Source organism: Zootermopsis nevadensis, unplaced genomic scaffold (assembly GCF_977971745.1).
Source record: "Zootermopsis nevadensis isolate Lab colony 2312 unplaced genomic scaffold, Znev_1.0 Znev_ptg000020l, whole genome shotgun sequence".
In the NCBI taxonomy this organism is placed as follows: domain Eukaryota; kingdom Metazoa; phylum Arthropoda; class Insecta; order Blattodea; family Termopsidae; genus Zootermopsis; species Zootermopsis nevadensis.
In genome coordinates this window covers 596,478-615,197 of record NW_028259152.1, presented here as the reverse complement: position 1 = coordinate 615,197, position 18,720 = coordinate 596,478, and the positions used below count along the sequence as shown (strand labels likewise).

General features: G+C 39.9%; 1 protein-coding gene across 4 annotated transcripts in view; it reads left to right on the top strand.

The window, feature by feature from the left end:
• Ddr (discoidin domain-containing receptor 2) overlaps positions 1-18,720 on the top strand; it is a 140,632-nt gene that overhangs the window by 82,213 nt on the left and 39,699 nt on the right. For all 4 annotated transcript variants that reach the window (XM_087351861.1, XM_087351860.1, XM_087351859.1 and 1 more), the window contains exons 4-5: positions 2,204-2,351; positions 8,908-9,087. In XM_087351861.1, coding sequence (XP_087207987.1) covers positions 2,204-2,351; positions 8,908-9,087 — 328 coding nt within the window. The remainder of the gene's footprint in view (positions 1-2,203; positions 2,352-8,907; positions 9,088-18,720) is intronic.

Below are 18,720 nucleotides of genomic sequence, written 5' to 3'. Positions count from 1 at the left end.
TGGCACGGATGAAGTTTTATGTCACAGGCAATGAACTGATCTGTGGGGCCGGTTATTGGCTCTAACTGACGTCACAGAACTTTGATAACCTTTTCAGTAAAAGGCTTTCCCTGCCGTGGGCGTATTTGTCGCTAGACACGAAATGACTGAAAGACGAACTCCAGGAGGTCAATTAAGTATCGCACTGAAAGCGTTACCTTGTGAAACAGTTACTCCTACTGATACTGTGTGCGTCTCTTGACATTTCACAGGTGACGACTGACATCGAAAGTGAATTATAACTCAGGTTTGCATTGTAGGACTGTGCGGTGAGATATTTTATTTTATTCCGGTATTCTACAGGTTTCTGATTTGATGCTGGACCTGGGACCACATTGTCTGAATGACACTTTCCTTAGTTTTACTCAGTCCCTCGCCGGAGTAACTTGAAGTTGATCGCAATCGATCTGTACTTAATTATTTTGTAGTATGCTATGCATTATCATAATCTCATTCGGTTCCAAAATAACGTAGTTAAGATAATAAAAAAAGGTTGTCTCTTCTTTAACACGTTCAAGATAGCCACTCAGAAGCAAAGTTACGAGACGAAACATTGTTTCACACGCCACTTAAAAAGCTGTGTCTCCCTTCATGTGTAAATATTATGAAACTTGCGTCTGTCGACTTGTGTCAAGAAGTTTATGCAATTAAGAACACCGCGTAACTGACGAGTGAAATGCATTTTTCTGACAGTGTGGGATAGAATGAAGTGGGTTCTGTATACATCAAAAATGCCTCTTTTTTAAAAAATTCAAGTCTGTTTCTTTTCGAGAATTAAAGGACGCTCTCTTTAATATCGTATTAACGTTTTCGAAAAAAGTTTGTTTTAATCCTGTTCCGTCATTTCGAGCTGTCATTGAGCTCTCTTTACAATGATTGACACATCCCATTACTTCCTACACAAAGCTCGTTTTAATGTGATGGCTAATGCCGATAAAACTGTGAACATTTCCGTAGCTATATACCGAAGAGAGTTTAAACCAAGCAGTCATTCGTCTGCGTCTCTTTTATTGGTGGTTCCATCTGTTGTCCTCCTTGTATTGTCCTAAAACGAAATTACCGGGCAGACCGAAGCGACATCACCCGAAGTGGCATGTACTTTAATTACACACAAACTGAATGTGATCAACAAAATATGTGATAGGTGCACATCCTTGTACTGGATGAAAGTTGATAATTTGCATCTGTAAAAATAAACTAATAGCACGTAAGGCCGAATGAAATCTAATTTTGTAAGGTTTGTTCAGAAATAAGTTCACTATTTAAATAAAAATACTGTGTGAGGGCCTATATAGCCCAAAGGTCCTAAGTGACCCCAAAGGCCAGTTTTGAAAATTTACGTTAGGTTAGGTTGTTAAATTTGGTTAGGATAGGTTGGGTTAAGTTAGGTTATGCTATGTTATGTTTGGTTAGGTTAGATTTGGTTATTTTATGTTTGGTTAGTTTAGATTTGGTTAGGTTATGTTTGGTTAGGTTAGATTTGGTTAGGTTATGTTTGGTTAGGTTAGATTTGGTTAGGTTATGTTTGGTTAGGTTAGGTTAATTAGGTTAGGTTATGTTTGGTTAGGTTAGATTTGGTTAGGTTATGTTTGGTTAGGTTAGGTTGGGTTAAGTTAGGTTAGGTTAGATTTGGTTTGGTTATGTTTGGTTAGGTTAGGTTAATTAGGTTAGGTAAGGTTAGGTTGCTTAGGTTAGCCTTGATAAGCTTGTGTTGTCTTTCTGTGGGTTAGGTTTTGTACTCGAGAATATGTATAGTGTTCATCGGGTGGTCGTGGGGATGGCCTGGAGAAGTGCTGGAGGGTTCCTGGAAAAGTCCTGGAGAAGTGCTGGATAATTCCTAGAGTTGTGCCGGAGTATTTCTGAATAGATTATACGGAAGTTGTTTGGTCATGAAGTGCTGGAGACATTCTGTATGTTGCGTAGAGTAGTGCTGGAGATGTCCTTCAAAAGGTTACCGTTTGGTTTTTATTTTTTTGTTTGTTTGGGTATGTGGAGTTTAAACAGCTCCCTCTCCACTGCAGACTTGCAGAACGACAGATGAAAAGCAACTCTTCGTAACTTTTCTTGTCCGCTTCAGGCCATTGAACGAATTTCTACACAAATGTTGCGAACGTAGTAGTATTAACAGTAATTGTAAAAAACTTGTTTGTTGTTGTCCCGACAGATGATCCCAGGAAACAGGAACACGTACTCAGTGGTAGAGCAGCGGTTGGACCCTCCTGTTCTGGCGACGAAGGTCCGCGTTATGCCGTTCACAGAACATGTTCGCACGGTGTGCATGAGGGTGGAGCTCGTCGGATGTCGCTGGCACGGTAAGTAACCTTTTAATTTTTCAAGGTCGTTCGAAAGTCAATTTTTCAAAGGCTTATTTCTGCCGATCTGTAGGAATGTGAGTGACAATACTCATGTCAGTTTGAGGTCACGGACCGGTCACCTTAATGTCAAAATCAGGACTATATGAGTCCGTGGGTTTTCTGAATAGAGGCTTTTAAATTTCTCAATGTCATTGGAAGGTCATTTTTTCAAAACGCATACTTCTGCCGGTTATTAGGGACCTGGGTGACAATGCTCATGTCACTTTGAGGTCTCAGACCGGTCAGTGTCATGTGAAGGTCACGACAACATCAGTCCCAGGGTTTACCGAATAGAGGCCTTTGAAGTGTTCAAGGTCATCATGCAGTAATTTGTTCTAACGCATGTTTCTGCCGATCTTTAGCAACCTTAATGACCATATTCATGTCAGTTTGAGGTCATGGATGAGTCAACGTTACCTCAAGATCACGACAAGATCGGTCTTAGGTTTTGAGGAATATAGGCCTTTAAATTTCCAAGCTCATTTCAAGGACATTTTTTCTCATATTAATATCTACCTCACTGTATGAATCTTTGTGACAATACTCATGTTAGTTTGAAGCCTGTTACACCCTGCGCGTACGAGCTTTTTGGGCCGCAGAGGTGTTGATGGAACGCGCTGTTTCATTAGGAAGCGATGGTACGTGCGGTAGTTTTACCGTTGCGTTTTCTCTGCCGGAACATGCTTCATTTTCGATGTATTTCGGTGGCCGCACGGCGGCTGGCGGTGGCAATGGAACGTGAAGAACCCATGCTGTGTCCATTGTCCGACCTTGGCGTAACCGAGTAGGAGAAAAGACAACGCGTTTATTTCACCGTCCGTGTGCACAGGCGACAAGAATTTGCGGTTGAGGAAGTTTTACCGCTGAGGTTGAAATACCGCTCGTGCACGCTAGCCCTAAAGCACTGCTTTCAGTAGGTCTGTGTATATAGTTTGTGATCTGAACATTATTAGAATTCAATGAATAAACATCTCCGTCTGACACGCCCCGTTATCTTCACATAAAAATGGTATAGAAAGTGTTAAGTGTGATGCCTGTTACAGTTGCTGAACTTAGGCTGTATAAACATTCCACGTAGTAACAACAACAAAAATCTTTCTAAAAGCGTATGTTTAAACAGCTGCGTGCTTGCCACACGAATTTGTATAGCTTTTAACGACACTAAGATTTAGGAAGAAAATTGATGGGTTTCAAAATACGTACCTACCAATTGGGGGGGTTATGCTGGATAAGTAATGAAGATAATGGATTCCACTGTTCTGGCAGTTAATCCGGGTTCACGAGATAATGAGACGTTTCTGCCACCAATCTGACACTCTGTAATCTCTCCCACCAGCACCCACTGGTGTAGGTAATTACACGATAACCGAACTATGGCAGAGAGGAGCACATGGCAGTATACCAAGTGTAGGAGTACCCATAAGTGGTCGCTGCTAGCTGGCTGCCTTGATGGCTTTCGGTACATGATAGGGTGGGAGTATAATCCGTAGTTTGCAGGTTAGCGTGGCGGGAAAACTTAAACAGCAAGTCTGGAATAACCTCTCCCACCCCCGAATACCATCGCTTGCCCTGTTCATCACAGCCAGCTCATTGAAGAGTAATTGGTTCGCGTCACAGTGCTCTGATCTGTCTTCGTAACGTGCGGTAAAGCTTAAATGCAATGTACAAACGATTCAGCAGTTCAGCTGGACTGTACCTCAAGTAATTAAAGGATTTGAGGTGATGCCATTTGCTAATTCGGATATGAATGACAAGTTTTGCATAAATAAATAAATAAACATAACTTTCCAAGTTCTTATCATTGTTTTTTCGACTGTGGGTAAAAGTTTCGTCAAGAGAGCACTTCCGTTTATCATAACATCATCTCTTTTATTTTACTCTTAATATATCATATGAAATACATCGTAAATGTACAAGGAATAAGGTTTTGAACCCTTTACTATTCTTGACAATTTTTTTTAAAGGAAATCATCTCTTTTTGTAATAATTTCAGAAGTCTTATTTATCTGCTAAACACGGTACATTAAGAACTGTTGATAATCTCAGGCGGGATCTATGGGAGATAGGAGTTGAAGGAAACTGGATTTTGTTGGCCCAGGACAGGGTCCGGTGGAGGGCTTTGGTTAATTCGGTGATGAACCTTCGGGTTCGGTAAGCCATCTAGTTAGTTAGTTAGTTACCATGCATTAAACTCAAGATCTTCTTCTGCTTCTCAAGAAATACAGTCCGTTGTGGACCTTGGCTTCCAATACAATTTTCCTCCATTCTTGACTGTTGTTAGCCACAGTATGCAAATCTCCTTCACCTGCTCAAGTAGTTATCAGAAGTATTTTAATCTTATTCAGGTCTAATATAGGCCTACTATTGCACATGTGGCTACTTATTTTATAAATTTTACGACGTTTGTGTAACGCGAAAGACAGAAATTCGTTTGCGTTTGAACAAGCAAGCCGGACGTTCGTCGAAGATGGGTGTCTTCTGGGCTATAGTCTGGCAGAAATTTACCAAAGTTTCGGAGGTCCTTGCTGCGTCTGTCATCAGGGAAGACAGCCGTCTTCAAATATTTGGTGTATTTTCCCACATTTCTTTGTTGATGGTTCATTTGGAAGTACAGTTACTTTTTTATATGTAGGGTCTCCACTGTATCCATGGGCGACGATGCCTAGTTCTTGGTACGCCTAGCAGTTCCGGCCTCTTCGTAACAATTTTCTTCGCTGAAAACCAGACCAAATTAATAATAACGACCTTTGTGTTGTGTATGATTTCATTTTTTATCCAATGTCTGAAAGCCTGTTATGGGGAAAGGAGACATGACTTTACTCTCTAATTACTGAGTACAGCTAAATTTGTGCTGAGCTCAGCGTACTCATGGGGCGTTGGAACATGCTGGAAACGATGTTTCGGTAATTGTTTCAAACTTCCCTCGCTCTTCTATTGACAACACAAATTGCGTGGTCAGCTTCATTCCCCAACACCGCGTATGGTAGCTTAGAGGAATAAAAAGTTTTTCTTTTTTTGCTAATAATATAAAATGTTGCAAACGGCAGCTCGCCGTTCGAAAATCTACTACTGAAACAGAGAGTGCACTTATTTTTAAGGTATTATGTGCCTACTTCTAGGTACATTTCCTTTGTATGTTTTTGGGAACGCGGAACAAACCTAGTGCCAAATACTCTTATTGAGTCTTCTTTCCATTTGTATTCGTTTCATCAGGATGGTTCGAGTGTAATTATAATGTGATTCAATTGAATAAAATTTTTGGATATTATCCATCGTCTAGTAAATATAAAACGTAAAACGACGTTTCGGAGACGGGACTCTATCTCCGTCTTCAGGTTCCTACACAGTTGGGCCCACTAGATAGAGCTAATCCCTATCTCCGGAGATATCTAGTGGGCCCAACTGTGTAGGAACCTGAAGACGGAGATAGAGTCCCATCTCCGAAACGTCGTTTTACGTTTTATATTTACTAGACGATGGATAATATCCAAAACTTTTATTCAATTGACTCTTCACCATCGTCAAGAAGTTTTAGATTTTATATAATGTGATTCGTTTCACTAAAGTGGTTCTTCCAAGCATTTCAGTGTTTATCTTTGTTATACGAGGGTCGCTCATTAAGTAATGCCCCACATTTTTTTCCTCAGAACATATTTATTCAAGATGGCTCAAATTTAGTGACAATATAAATCAATGTTTCCTTTACACATACTATTTTTCCACATAGTCCCCATCAACTTGTACGGTTTTACGCCAGCGTGGAACAAGTGCATGCATGCCTTGCCGGTACCAGCTCTTGTCCTGTGCACGTAGCCATGTCCTCACTGCTTGAATCACGCTCTCGTCATCTTCAAATCTTGTTCCGCGGATAGCATCTTTAAGTGGCCCAAAGAGATGGAAGTCGGAGGGTGCCAGATCTGGACTGTAGGGTGGATGGGGTAGCACCGTCCAACCCAATTTGGTGATTTCTTCCCGGGTTCTCAGACTTGTGTGAGGGCGTGCATTGTCGTGCAGGAGCAAAATTTCTGCTGGATGCTTGTGAGGCCGAACTCGTCGAAAACGCTTCTTGAGGGTTTTCAGGGTCCTGATGTACGCGTCTGAATTGATGGTCGCACCTCTTGGCATCACATCCACAAGAATGACCCCATCACTGTCCCAAAAGACAGTCATCATGACTTTTCCGGCGGAGGGAGTTGTCTTGAATTTCTTCTTTCTCGGTGATTGAGGATGATGCCACTCCATTGACTGCCTTTTTGTCTCTGGCTCAAAGTGGTGTATCCAGGTTTCGTCACCTGTAATGATCCGGGACAGAAAGACCTCTCCCTCAGCATCAAAACGCTCCAACAATTCAGAAGAAATCGTTTTCCTTTGAATCCTGTGGTCTGCTGTGAGACTTCGTGGAACCCATCTTGCGCACACCTTCGAATATGCGAGAGCCTGGATAATTGCAATCACACTTCCATTGCTGACTGAAAGCTGTTGGGCCAATTGTCGAGTTGTGATGCGCCGATCCTCACGAATAATGGCATCCGCGCGGTTCAACATGTCTGGAGTGGTGGCTGTGGCAGGACGCCCAGAGCGCGGCAGATCACGGAGCTCGGTTTCTTCACTTCCTGAAGCTTTAACTCTCTTAGCCCAGCGACCAACGGTGCTCCTATCGACTGCACAGCTTCCATACACAGCACACAAACGTTTATGAATGTTCACCACCGTTTCTTTTTCAGCAACAAGGAATTCAATTACAGCTCGTTGCTTGTAACGAGAGTCGTTCACAGACGCCATTTTAACAGTTCACTACAGCTCCGCTATCGGTTGGAATCATTTGAAACTCCGTACACGAACGCGGGAAACATCAAATCTCAAGCATGTAAAAGTACACTTTTCTATCTTCATTATTGGCTGAGAAAAAAAATGTGGGGCATTACTTAATGAGCGACCCTCGTATATTCGAATGTAGTCATTGTTTACCATGTAACGAGGTTATCATGTCTGTGAAAATGTCGATGTTGGTGTCTTTGGTCATAACGGCGTACGGATGCGTGCTTAGAAACCATCTTGAAGGAGCAAACTGCCTCCATCTTAGGGGCTGAAGTTGGAATTTTAACAATCGGACTGTTTGTATAGAATTATGGGAAGAACAACCCTTGAATTATTATATAAACAGTCAAGGGGTGAAGGACGAATACGGAGGCTGTCTGGCCAATAGGAAAGAGACGGGAAAATTGTTTGAGGATACAAAGAAGGAGGAACTGGCCCTTTAAGGGGCCAGAAACGAGGGTGGAGTACCGGTTACCCACCACGTGATTAGGTAGTAATAAAAAGTTCAGTGCACAACTCTTCCCAAAGATGAAAATTCAGCTAAAGGGAAGGAGATTTGAGACGATAGAAGAGATTCAGGCAGAATCGCAGATGGTGCTTGACAGGCTGACAAAGAAAGATTTCCAGGGATGCTTCCAGGCTTGGCAGCGGCGCTGGGATCGTTGTGTTCACTCCCAGGGGAATTACTTCGAAGGTGATGGATGAATTTAATACCTGAGATAAGTGTACGGGTTTTTATAGGCGCAGTCTGTAAACTTTCCGATCGCACCTCGTATAGTATCAGACTTTCGCAGAGACTAGGCTAAGGAGTGTCTGAAAGCATCTGAGTGTAACAAGTGTGGGGATAAACAAGACATTGCTTTATTTGACACTACGAACTGCGGAAATAATATCAACGCGTGTTGCATAATGGTCTCCTGCAGAGTTATCCATCACGTAAATTTCACTGTCAGAAGCAGCCCGTTGTGATTACGAAAGCCGACCGACTGCGTCATTTTCCATGTAGGATCATCCCACGTGTGTATGGTGTATGTATATGGCAGGTGCTGGTATTTTTCGTAACAACTTCCACAGATGTGTTTGTGGCTTGCAAATTTCAATGGTTATAGAGATAGATATTTGTGGCTTAGCGGGGACATGAAAGCAATAAAAGGAGAATAGTTGGACGTGAGACAGATCCCTTTGAAGCCAACTGGTAAATATATGTCCTAATTATTTTAAAAACAAATGAGTATCCATTTTATTTGTTTTTATGTATGTCGATGTAAACATCGATTATTTCTAAAGTTGTGAAATGTGGTACGGACTGAATTCTGGAATATTATTTAGCATAAAATCTGGGTACAGATGGAAGAATTATATTTATATTGATCTTACTGCAGCAGAGACAATTTATCTACACACAGAGTGTCTCAAACGAGGGTTTGACCTTCTGTCTGTACCTACATTTAGCCTGTCAGCGGACGGGACGAAGTTGGTCATGTATAATGTAAACCATCCACTTCGGATGAGACGAATTCATGATTGAGTCCATTGACGTACAGCTGACTCAAAGCAGAATAGAACACGTAAGTCACGTTCATGGTGATGTGCAACATCGAGCAACCATCTCATGAACTTGATATTTTCTCACAAGAGTTAGGTACCAACATGTTTGACTGACCGAAACTTTTCACACCCTTCGTCCTTGTTTCAGAGGGTCTGCTGAGCTATTCCATGCCTCAAGGCGTGCAGAGAGGCACCGAGGTTGACCTCTCGGACAGAACGTATGACGGACGAGAGGAGTCGGGCTATTTGAGCGGCGGACTCGGACAGCTGGTCGACGGACAGAAAGGACAGGACATATTCAGACTTGACCTGAAAGGTCACGGCAAAGGTAAGGTGCATTGCCTTTTATTTTTACCTTCGAATATAGACTTCTTTCAATACATGTGTTACTCCCGTCGCTCAGCTCTTGAAATTTTAATATTGTTCTTTCAACCACGCTTATATCTTCCAAGTGGGCTTTTTCCTACAGACGCTTATGTCGTCATGTTAACCTTCTTGACTTATATACATTTTTATAATATTTAACCCTTTAAAGCCTGGGGAACGTGTATGTTCCACCTTCTTGACATTCTGTAAGTCTGCACTTTTTTATGTTTGGTATAATTCTAAGGATAATTTGCGATTATTTCCTCAACAGCGTTAACAAAATGATCTTACTAATGGTGAAATGTTGTGTTTTCTTTGCGGTTCGGAGTGAATTATTAAATAATAATAATAGCAGAGTGCACGAGGTGAAATATATACCTAAACCCATCAGCATTTCTCATTATAGTATTATCGACAGCAATTCGTATAAAAGTTATTCGTCAGGACTTTATAAATTCATTCTGCACGAATACGTACGCTTCTGAGTTTCGTTTCTGCAATCTCCTCTTCCCAACAAACTACTTCGACATCGGTTCCATTCTTCTATCGTGCTTAGTTTCAGCAGGAATCGAACTCAAGACAGTTTTACGCACTTTTTGACCCTTATTTGATCTCTTCATGGTCTCAAGAAATAAGCATGCCAAATTTGGTTTAAATCGGTGTTTCCGTTCTCGAGCAATAAGCGAACAAACGCATAAAGCCACAACTTCAACTTCATATGAAAAGGTGTATTCGAGCTTGTGCTTTAAAGGATTAATGGTGATTAAAATTTATAAAGCTTTTCATTGTATATTTTTCTCCGTTCTCGTGGACATATTTGAATTATTTCATTCTCTTTGTTTGTATCTTTTCGTTAATAGACTGTGCTAATACGTGTGGACTAATACTGTTGTTTATAATAAGGCACAATAAATTTAATATTTGCCAAAATTTATATCAGGAAGATATGTTTCTATGCTGAATTCCTTCAGATTACATCCGGTATCTACGATCATTCGATTAAATGTTCTCTTGAACGGCCATGAACCTCAGTGAGAGGCTTTTCTCAAAATCCGCGTACTCTGTGATTTCAGAGTGATCTGTACGTAAATCTTGGGATGGAACGTTGGTGTGGGATTGTATTAAATTTCTCCGTAACTTTAGAATTTAACCCTTAATTCGAAACAGAATGTATCGGCCTACATGTCAGAAACTTTGTAATTTAAACTTTCAAAACTTTGTGAATTAAACTTTCATGTAGGCCTTACCATTGCTACCAGGTGTATTCAAGTTCCTACAAGACGAAACTTACTTCCAGAAGTTAGTTTTAAATGCTCGTGCAATTGAAATGGTACACCTTTTGGTTATACTTTGGAAAGTCTGCTTCTTAGATAGGATATTAATAAACTGTGTTACGTTGTTGATTCATAATTTCTGCTTTTCATGAGATTTTAAGATGATAAAACGAAGTGTATGAGATAACAGGGCATGTGACACGAATGGGACAAACGAGAAATATGTGCAAAGTTTTGATGGGTTAACCTGAAGAGAGGAGGTACGCATGTCCTAGTAGTAGATGAGAGGAAATATTAAAACTGATAAATAAGTGTGATGTATGAAAGGCAGTGTTTAAACGTATTCGGTACATGCAAAACTCAAACAAATATCCGATCGAGTCAGAAAACAGGACATCTTTCGTGTTTGGGGTCCTTTCTCTAGGGACATCGCGATATACCTGACCGACGTCTGAGAAAGTTCTGAAGGGACAACAGAGATGTAGCGAGGACTGGCCCAAGCGAGCGTATTTGCATTTATATTGAACTGGGGCATGGTCGTACAGGGACGCCTCGTGCAGATTGTATTCCGGACACCACAGTTGCGTTCTTGGAAGTGCTAGCTTGTGTCTGTAAGGAAACAAACAAGCAAAATATACGATCTCGTTCCATAACTTATCTGTTTTGTTCCACTTTATTTAGTGCATTTTAACCCATCTGTGAAAAAGGGGATTACATGTGTTTCGAAGATCTACCATCTCTAAGTCCGTGATAAAATTAATTGATATTAAGTGTACTCAACAGCAACACGAAGGAAGATTAATTAGCATCGGTGGTCTACGTGACATAGTCTGTACGTTAGAGGCTGTGAAAAGAACAAAAGAAAGATGGGTTTACAGAATGGGTGATTTTTTTTTCAATGTAATGAATTAGTTAAATAAAATTTGGAATGAAAAAAATTCTATAAATTCGATGTCGATTCATAAAGATACTATTTTATTAATTAAATGACAAGGATGTAACTAAACTAATTCCGTGGAGCAGAGTATTTCTTGACAAGCTTATAGTAGTAAACTCGGTCGGAAAGGAAATTCCCTTGTTTTTATGGAACCCAAAGGTTCATTACCGTCTGCTCAAGAGGTCGACAGTGTCTCAATTCTGAGCCAGATGAATCCAGTCTCAAATCTCCAACCCTGTTTTCCTAACATTCGCTTAATATCATTATCCAATCTTCACCTAGATCTTTCAAGTTAAGAACGTGTCCATTGTCAGTTCGTCATTTAGTGAAGCAGATTTCGTTAAACAGTGACATCACCAGCAATTGAAATAAAATAGAAATACATTTACGTTGGCCGTATTATATGCGTTAACAAGAGTGTTCAACAATGTTCTGGCATCTGTTGTATTCGCTGTTAACAATATAATGAACTTTCTTGTTGATTTTCAACTGAAGGCTGCTGTATGCGCCACTTTTGGACATTCATTGGCTGCGAAATTCACGTCATCAGAGTTCCTCAACGTAGTCGATATTTTTGAGAGAAGTTTGTGTTAGGAGCAGAACTTTCGTGTTAACCGTGCCAGCTCGGCTAACACTTCTAAAAAGATTTATCGCTATTTTAATTCCGTAACCTTTGTTGTAGGCGTGTGCCGTTTTGTGACTTGAATGCATCATGGAAGATGAAATATGACATGTACACTCAATTGCAAAATTTGTCTCAATCCCTGCGACTGGATTTTGCTAACACTTCTGAAAAAAAAGGTCGCGCTCCGCCACTGATTTATATTATTATATTATACAGCTACGTCATGTGGGTAACAGATGTGAGAATAGATTGAGTTTCGAATGTTACTTCATATGAGTAATAAAACAGTGTCTCCTTCCGCGCCACGTGCTCAAGAAGGACAGACGCAGAACTGAAACAATGTCGGCTCCTATCCTATTCCCTTCAGTGTTCATACAAAGAGGACGGAGCTTGCATATTTTATTCCTCGACCACTTGTTACGCCAGCAATTCGTACTAACCTTTTTCCATAACTTCAGTGCGTTTGTATGAGGCACTGTGAGACAGGACAGCTCAGTCGGTATACTGAATAGCTTCCTGCTGGACGACTGGTGTTCGATTCTAGGCAGGTGAAGAGATATTTCTCTGTATTATGACGTCCAGACCGGCTCTAGGGCCCACCTAGGTTCCTTTCCGGTGAGTAGGTCTACCGAGATCAATCGACATTTTCACCCAACCGAGGTTAAGAATATATGCGGCTATACCTCCACCTGGAGATACGTCTTTTGCCCTTTGTCATCTTCGAATTAACGTCTGACACTATGAATCCTTCTGGTTATTTAACAGGATTCCTTCGACGGGGTGTCGGCCCTTGGCAATGCATCGAAACAAACGCAGATACACGCTTCCAGTGTTCTAGCTATCCAAGACCGTTAATTCCGTTATGTATTTTACATATCATGGCAATAAATCTGATATTATTCTTCTTAGTAAATTTATTTACTCTTGAAGTTTCTGAACAACTGGTTTGTACAGATTGTGAAAATTAATCGTGCATGTCCATTAATTTGAATAATTAACAGACGAAATAAATACCATGCGAGTTTCTCATCGAGTGCAGAATGTTGTCCTGCTAAATTGTGTTTCTTCAAGAAGCGGTAAGTTCAGTGTTAAAAGTGTTTCGCTTAGTTATTTTAGTGACGTTTTCGAATCATTCACCGTTCCCAGAATCGTCATCTTTATAACACGAAGCCCTCTTGAATCAGTTTTAAGCGCTTTCTGGACTGACAATCTAAAAGCATGTCGGAAAACATCAGACAAATCCTTAGCGTTCACTCTGGCAGACGTTTCCAGCATCCTTACATTCGTTCAGATCCTTCGCTTGAAGCGAGAGACGTGTCAGGGGAGAGAGAACTCGGGGGACGTCGCACCTGAAGAAGCTGTCTGCATCCCGCCAGCTGAAGACGCCGCAAAGATACCTGTAATGCCACCCCTTCTTCATCTGTCTTACTCAAGTATTGACTTTGTTTACTCCTGTAACCCTCCCTGTTCAGTCGTCACTTTCGAACAGATGGTAAAAACGATTTTAAGGCGGTGTAGAAGTCGTAGTGTGAATTCCACGTTTCTTTTAATTTTAACCACATGCCTTACGGCGATGGTGGAAGATAACACGAACACAGGTTTAAAAGTTCTTGTAATTAGTTTCGTAACTGCCAGACAGCTAGATCCGTGAAAGACAGAGATCCAGGCCCCACTTGTCGCTTGTCTTAATGTCTCAGTATTTTTATATCTGGGGCCATCTCTGTCACATGTTTGGAAGTTTCGAAATTTTATTTTCATTCCAGTTGTATGTTACTTCAGTGTCTTTTAATACTGTAAGTCCAGTGGTAATTATACACACCACTTGCTGTAGCAATCATTAATTCTGAATTTTTTTTCCTCAAAGTGTAGCTTCTTTTGTCGGTAGTTTCAATTATTTGCCCCACGATCGGTCCACCAATTATGATTATCTCGACAAAGTCATTCCCATTTTGTGACGGAGCAAGGAACATGGTGGTTGACGGGGAACTTACGATCTTCGCCTCCGTGGATTTGGCAGACTTGTGGCTGGTGCTTGCCGAGATTGTATACGCCAGTGTTGCCTCTTTCCAGGGGTCTAGGAACTGTATTTCCAGACAGCGGTCGATACTGGGAACAGTGTTTAATTTCAGTCGTTAATTAAAACTTGATCCGTGTTTCTCATCACCGTTCCGCTGTTCCTGAGAAAATCAGATCGTCCAAAATTTATCATCATCGTCATTAAAAATCTCAGTTTAAAAATTGGATGTTGTTATTTTATTTCCGTGTTAAAGATATACAACCCTGGAGGGCAGAGACAACTTGAGAGACATAGGTATAAATGGTTTGAATAATATTAAAATAGATATTCGAGAAATTGGCCACGAGGGTGGGGACTAGACTGAACTGGCTGTGGATATTGGACGCAGTGGGCGAGTTACTAATGGACTACAGATTCGTATATAAGACAGGTTAAAAGTGGTCTGTAAAGAACATGGGAGGGGGGGGGAGACTAGCAGTTGCATGTATTAAAGGTATTATCATGCACTTTTCCGATTATAACGAAGTATCTCAGTCGCGATAGTCACCTATGTTGGGACCGCAGCTGACAATACGTATCGCTACACCCCTTCGAAAGATTCGTCCAAGCTCCAAAGCATTTCGTGACGTCTACACACATCCAACTTCTCCGTAGGTATAAGTATTATTATTATCCCCAGAATGCATTAGGCGGTAACGTTTTCATCAGGCAGGATGACAAAATATTTTATTAGGTATACTGCCCGGGTTCAGAGCACTTACACTGCGCGTGTAAGAACTGAGAAACATTAAACCGCAAATTTAGTTAGAGTTGGCTGATATTATGGCGGGAAAGTGCAACAGATAAGTGTACATCATTTGGGAAATTGTCGTCCTCACAACAACTGAACGATGAAATACGAGCGAACTGTAAAACTGCAAAGCGACACGACCCAGAGCTGTCTCTAGAAAATAGTCCGCTAAGTAGCGTGTTTTAGAGGGTCCAGTTTTATTGTGAGTAACGCACCCTTGTGATCACAATCCGACATTTATAGCGTTGCCATTTTGTCAACAACATCGCTCGTGTTAAGTCCATGATCTAAGTTTATTTTCTGCACGTGGTACTCTGCTATGTATTTAATTTTTATGGGCATATCAGTTTTATTAAAGTCAGTGGGATTTATAGGCCTCATACCTAAGTGTGCTGGAAGTCGGACTGCCCCTGATGTGGACTACACATTTGAACTGAAGGTAACCTCTTGGTCTTCTGGAGAATGTACGTACATCACTTTCCTTTAGGATTCGGGTTCGACACTAAGGCATGTCCCAAAAAGTTACGCAACCCTAAGTTGAATGTCGTATATATTATTCATTGCGTTTGCTGATAAAGTTCAGCGCAAATGTCACATCTCGGTTCCCGGCTGGAACTGCTACAACACAGGAAAGTTGTCTTTGTTGTTTATATGGAGCGATACTTGACTGGTATCGACAAAACTTTGTAGCGCTCGGAAGTGAAATATGCAGTTCCAGCCTGTATTTAGTGAAAAAGACATTTTTGGTGGAATTAGCCGGAGTGCTACTGTTTGCACATTCCATATCATAACATCGAGAAAGAAGGTGGAATATTAAACGTAACCGATAAACAATAAATATATTTATTTAGGCATTAAATTGAAACATTTGATTTCTTGTTAACACATTTCTGATTTGGTGTTTGTTAACGTCTCCGGCAATGTGCGGAATATTTTATGGTTTTTAATCTTAAGTTACTTTTATCTTAAAGATTCCCTAAGAACCTTAACTGGAACTGGTATAAGAAACTAAAGAAAGCTTCCATCGCCCTAATAACACAAAAAGTTCACCTTCCTTTGGGAAGCATAAACCAAACTTTAGCTTCAGAGCGTAAAAAAAATCAGGAAATATTGTCGCAGAGAATACCACAGCCCACTGCTGCTAGCGTGTTGAGTAAATGCCTGGAGACATTCACCCATCCACCCTCAGCCTTCACCTTCATTCCCATTGCCCGTTTATCGTCACTTCAGCATCCAGTGCGATTTGACCCACAGCTCAAACAGAAGCCAAGTGAAAATTGAAGAAAGAGTTCGCAACATCTCTTTCTTACGACTTTATTACGACTGTCTTGGAGCATAAAAATTTGACGAGAAATTCCCCACCTTTTATGAAACCTGAAGATATTTATGTTGCTCAGAAGCACCCAGCACTGGATTTAAATTGTTTTTCTTCTTAAATTAATTGCGATTCAAAAAAAGTTCTACGATAAAAATAAATTTAGGATTTGAGGTTTTCACGGTGGTGAGTCTGAAGATGACTGTCTTTAAACTTCCTCACAACGAATATAAAATTTAAACGAAGCTTTGTGCGCTAATTTGTTGTTATTTCCTTGCCTGTGCTATTAAGTCTGTTGATACAGGAGTATAAAAATATATTTGAAGTTAACATATTTTTTCTTATGTGTTCTTTGCGTTCATTCATACTTCATTGGTCTTAGTGTTAATTTGCTCCAATACAATCTTAGAAATGGAGAGTTTAAACTTATTCCTTCCTTACACAGTCAAATGCAATGGTCCCTTTGATTTAAATCTTGTATAGGACGTCCTCAGGGCCGTGTGTACGAGACAAGCAGGTGCCAAACTATAAACCATGACAGATCTCTGCATACACAAGCCAAACAAGCATGTGTTAAATTCCACAACTGTTGTCACATCAGTATGTACACGACTGTGTTGTCTGTTCCTTCACTAAATAATAATAAAAAACATTACAATTTTAAAAATAAATCAGTCATTAAATACAAAAAAGTATCACAAAAATATGCATTTCATTGGTAATTTGGAAGTAATTTCTTAAGTTCATTGTGGATTATGCTCGTATGTGTACTACGTAGTACTGAATTACGTTCAATTATACTATATTTTGAGTAAAACATTCGTTTTTAATCAAAATTATTTGTTACTAAATTAGCCTAACTGTATTTTCTTCACCAAAAACAAAATAATAATCACTAGTATCTACCCAGTCTTATTTCGCCGAGTTGCAAATCTGCTCGCCAAGTTATGAGCCAAAAATTAGTTTTTTTTTTGTAGTTCTGTAAGTATTCTACACAGAAATGTTTTAAATTAAAGTTTGTAGGTTTAGACGAGACCTTTTTTCAGTCCGATTTGAACTTTTTGTAAAGTGTAGGTTGTACTTGATCGATAAAATATATAAAATGTTCTAGACAACGTTATAAACGCGAAATCTAATCCAAATCTGTTGTGTTGTTTCGGATATTAAACGTACTGAAAAAAGTCTTTTCATTATCTTTTACTTTTACAAACGTTCTCATAATGTCATAATGTCGAAGCCGCAATTCAGAAGCAGGATAATTCGTGAGTGTACTGTCAAGCATTTCTTGGTTGTAACCTAACTTGAGTCACATTAAAAGTGCGTGATCTGAAGCTACGCTTAAGTACATTAAAGGCAGAAGACAGACGCGAGGGCAAGAAACAGCTATGTAGCAACGTGAGATTGTAAGCGAGCTGGTCCATCATCCATCAAAGTCTTCCACAATGTGCAGTTCTCATTTGTCCTCTGCTTTATAAAGTTGTCCGCCCCAACATGTCTGCATTTTTTCTTACTTACCTCTATAATGACAAATAAATAACTTGAAAATTTGTTCTGTTTTATGCTTTTCAAAAAAATGCAGGAAAAATAATACGCTGTTTTACTGCGGTCTGTAGTAACTCGGCAAAGACTATTATTACAATATTAAGCTGCATGTATTTGTTATCGTGGGCTTATTATTTTCGATATCGTATTTAGTGCTACGTTATCAAATTTTATATCTTATTGAAAGTAGAGTGTTTATTTTGACGTCAGATTTGTTGGAGTTGATAATAAAATGACAGCAAAAGCTAAGGAAAGTAAACACATAATGAAGTAAGTTATAACTTACTAATCTCGTAGCAAGATATACAAGCAAGAAACCAGCCAGTGAAACTATCCTTCCATTTAGTTAATTAACTAAGTAGGGTTACAAGTACAGAAAATGTCGTTCATCCAACTGTATGGAAGCTAGTTCGATGCATATTTGTTTTCGTCATTTGGTTGTTTTAACAGGGAAAACATGTCCGCAGAGAAGGTTCCGAAAAATAACGTAACGCAGCTTATCCATAAAGTTATTATTAATAATAACAGTTTCAATTAAACAGGTTCCGTGAGGTTGATATTCAGTGTTAGCGAATATTTACGATAATAATTTTAAATATGCCGAATAGAGCCAATGTGATACGAAGCGCGCACTAAAAGGGTGGCCACAGTAGCAAAGAAATATGAAAATGACCGAGGATACAGATTTTTAGAAGTTATTGAAAAGGAAGGAGAGAAGGGAACGAAGGTATGAAAGGGGTACTGTGATTTTCCTCAGTCTTTAAATACGTCGGCCGGAATAATACCTTGAAATTTCAACGACCATCGCCCGACTTCGCTCCTTCAATTTTAACATACATTTGCTTTTTATTCGACGCTAAATAATATCTAACGTTGACGCAGTGTCGTTAAATAACACTAGTTAACCCCAGGATTAACCACTGTTTACAGATTTTCCAAATTACTTTGTTTAGTCTTAAATTACGACAGTGAGAAACGTTTCCAAGAATGAAATTTGTGCTACGTTTATAATTGGAAATGACTGTTGGTGTAAAGCAGTTAGGTAACTGGTTAAAAAGATTATAATCAATAAAAATGTTTCGTGTCCTTGGAATA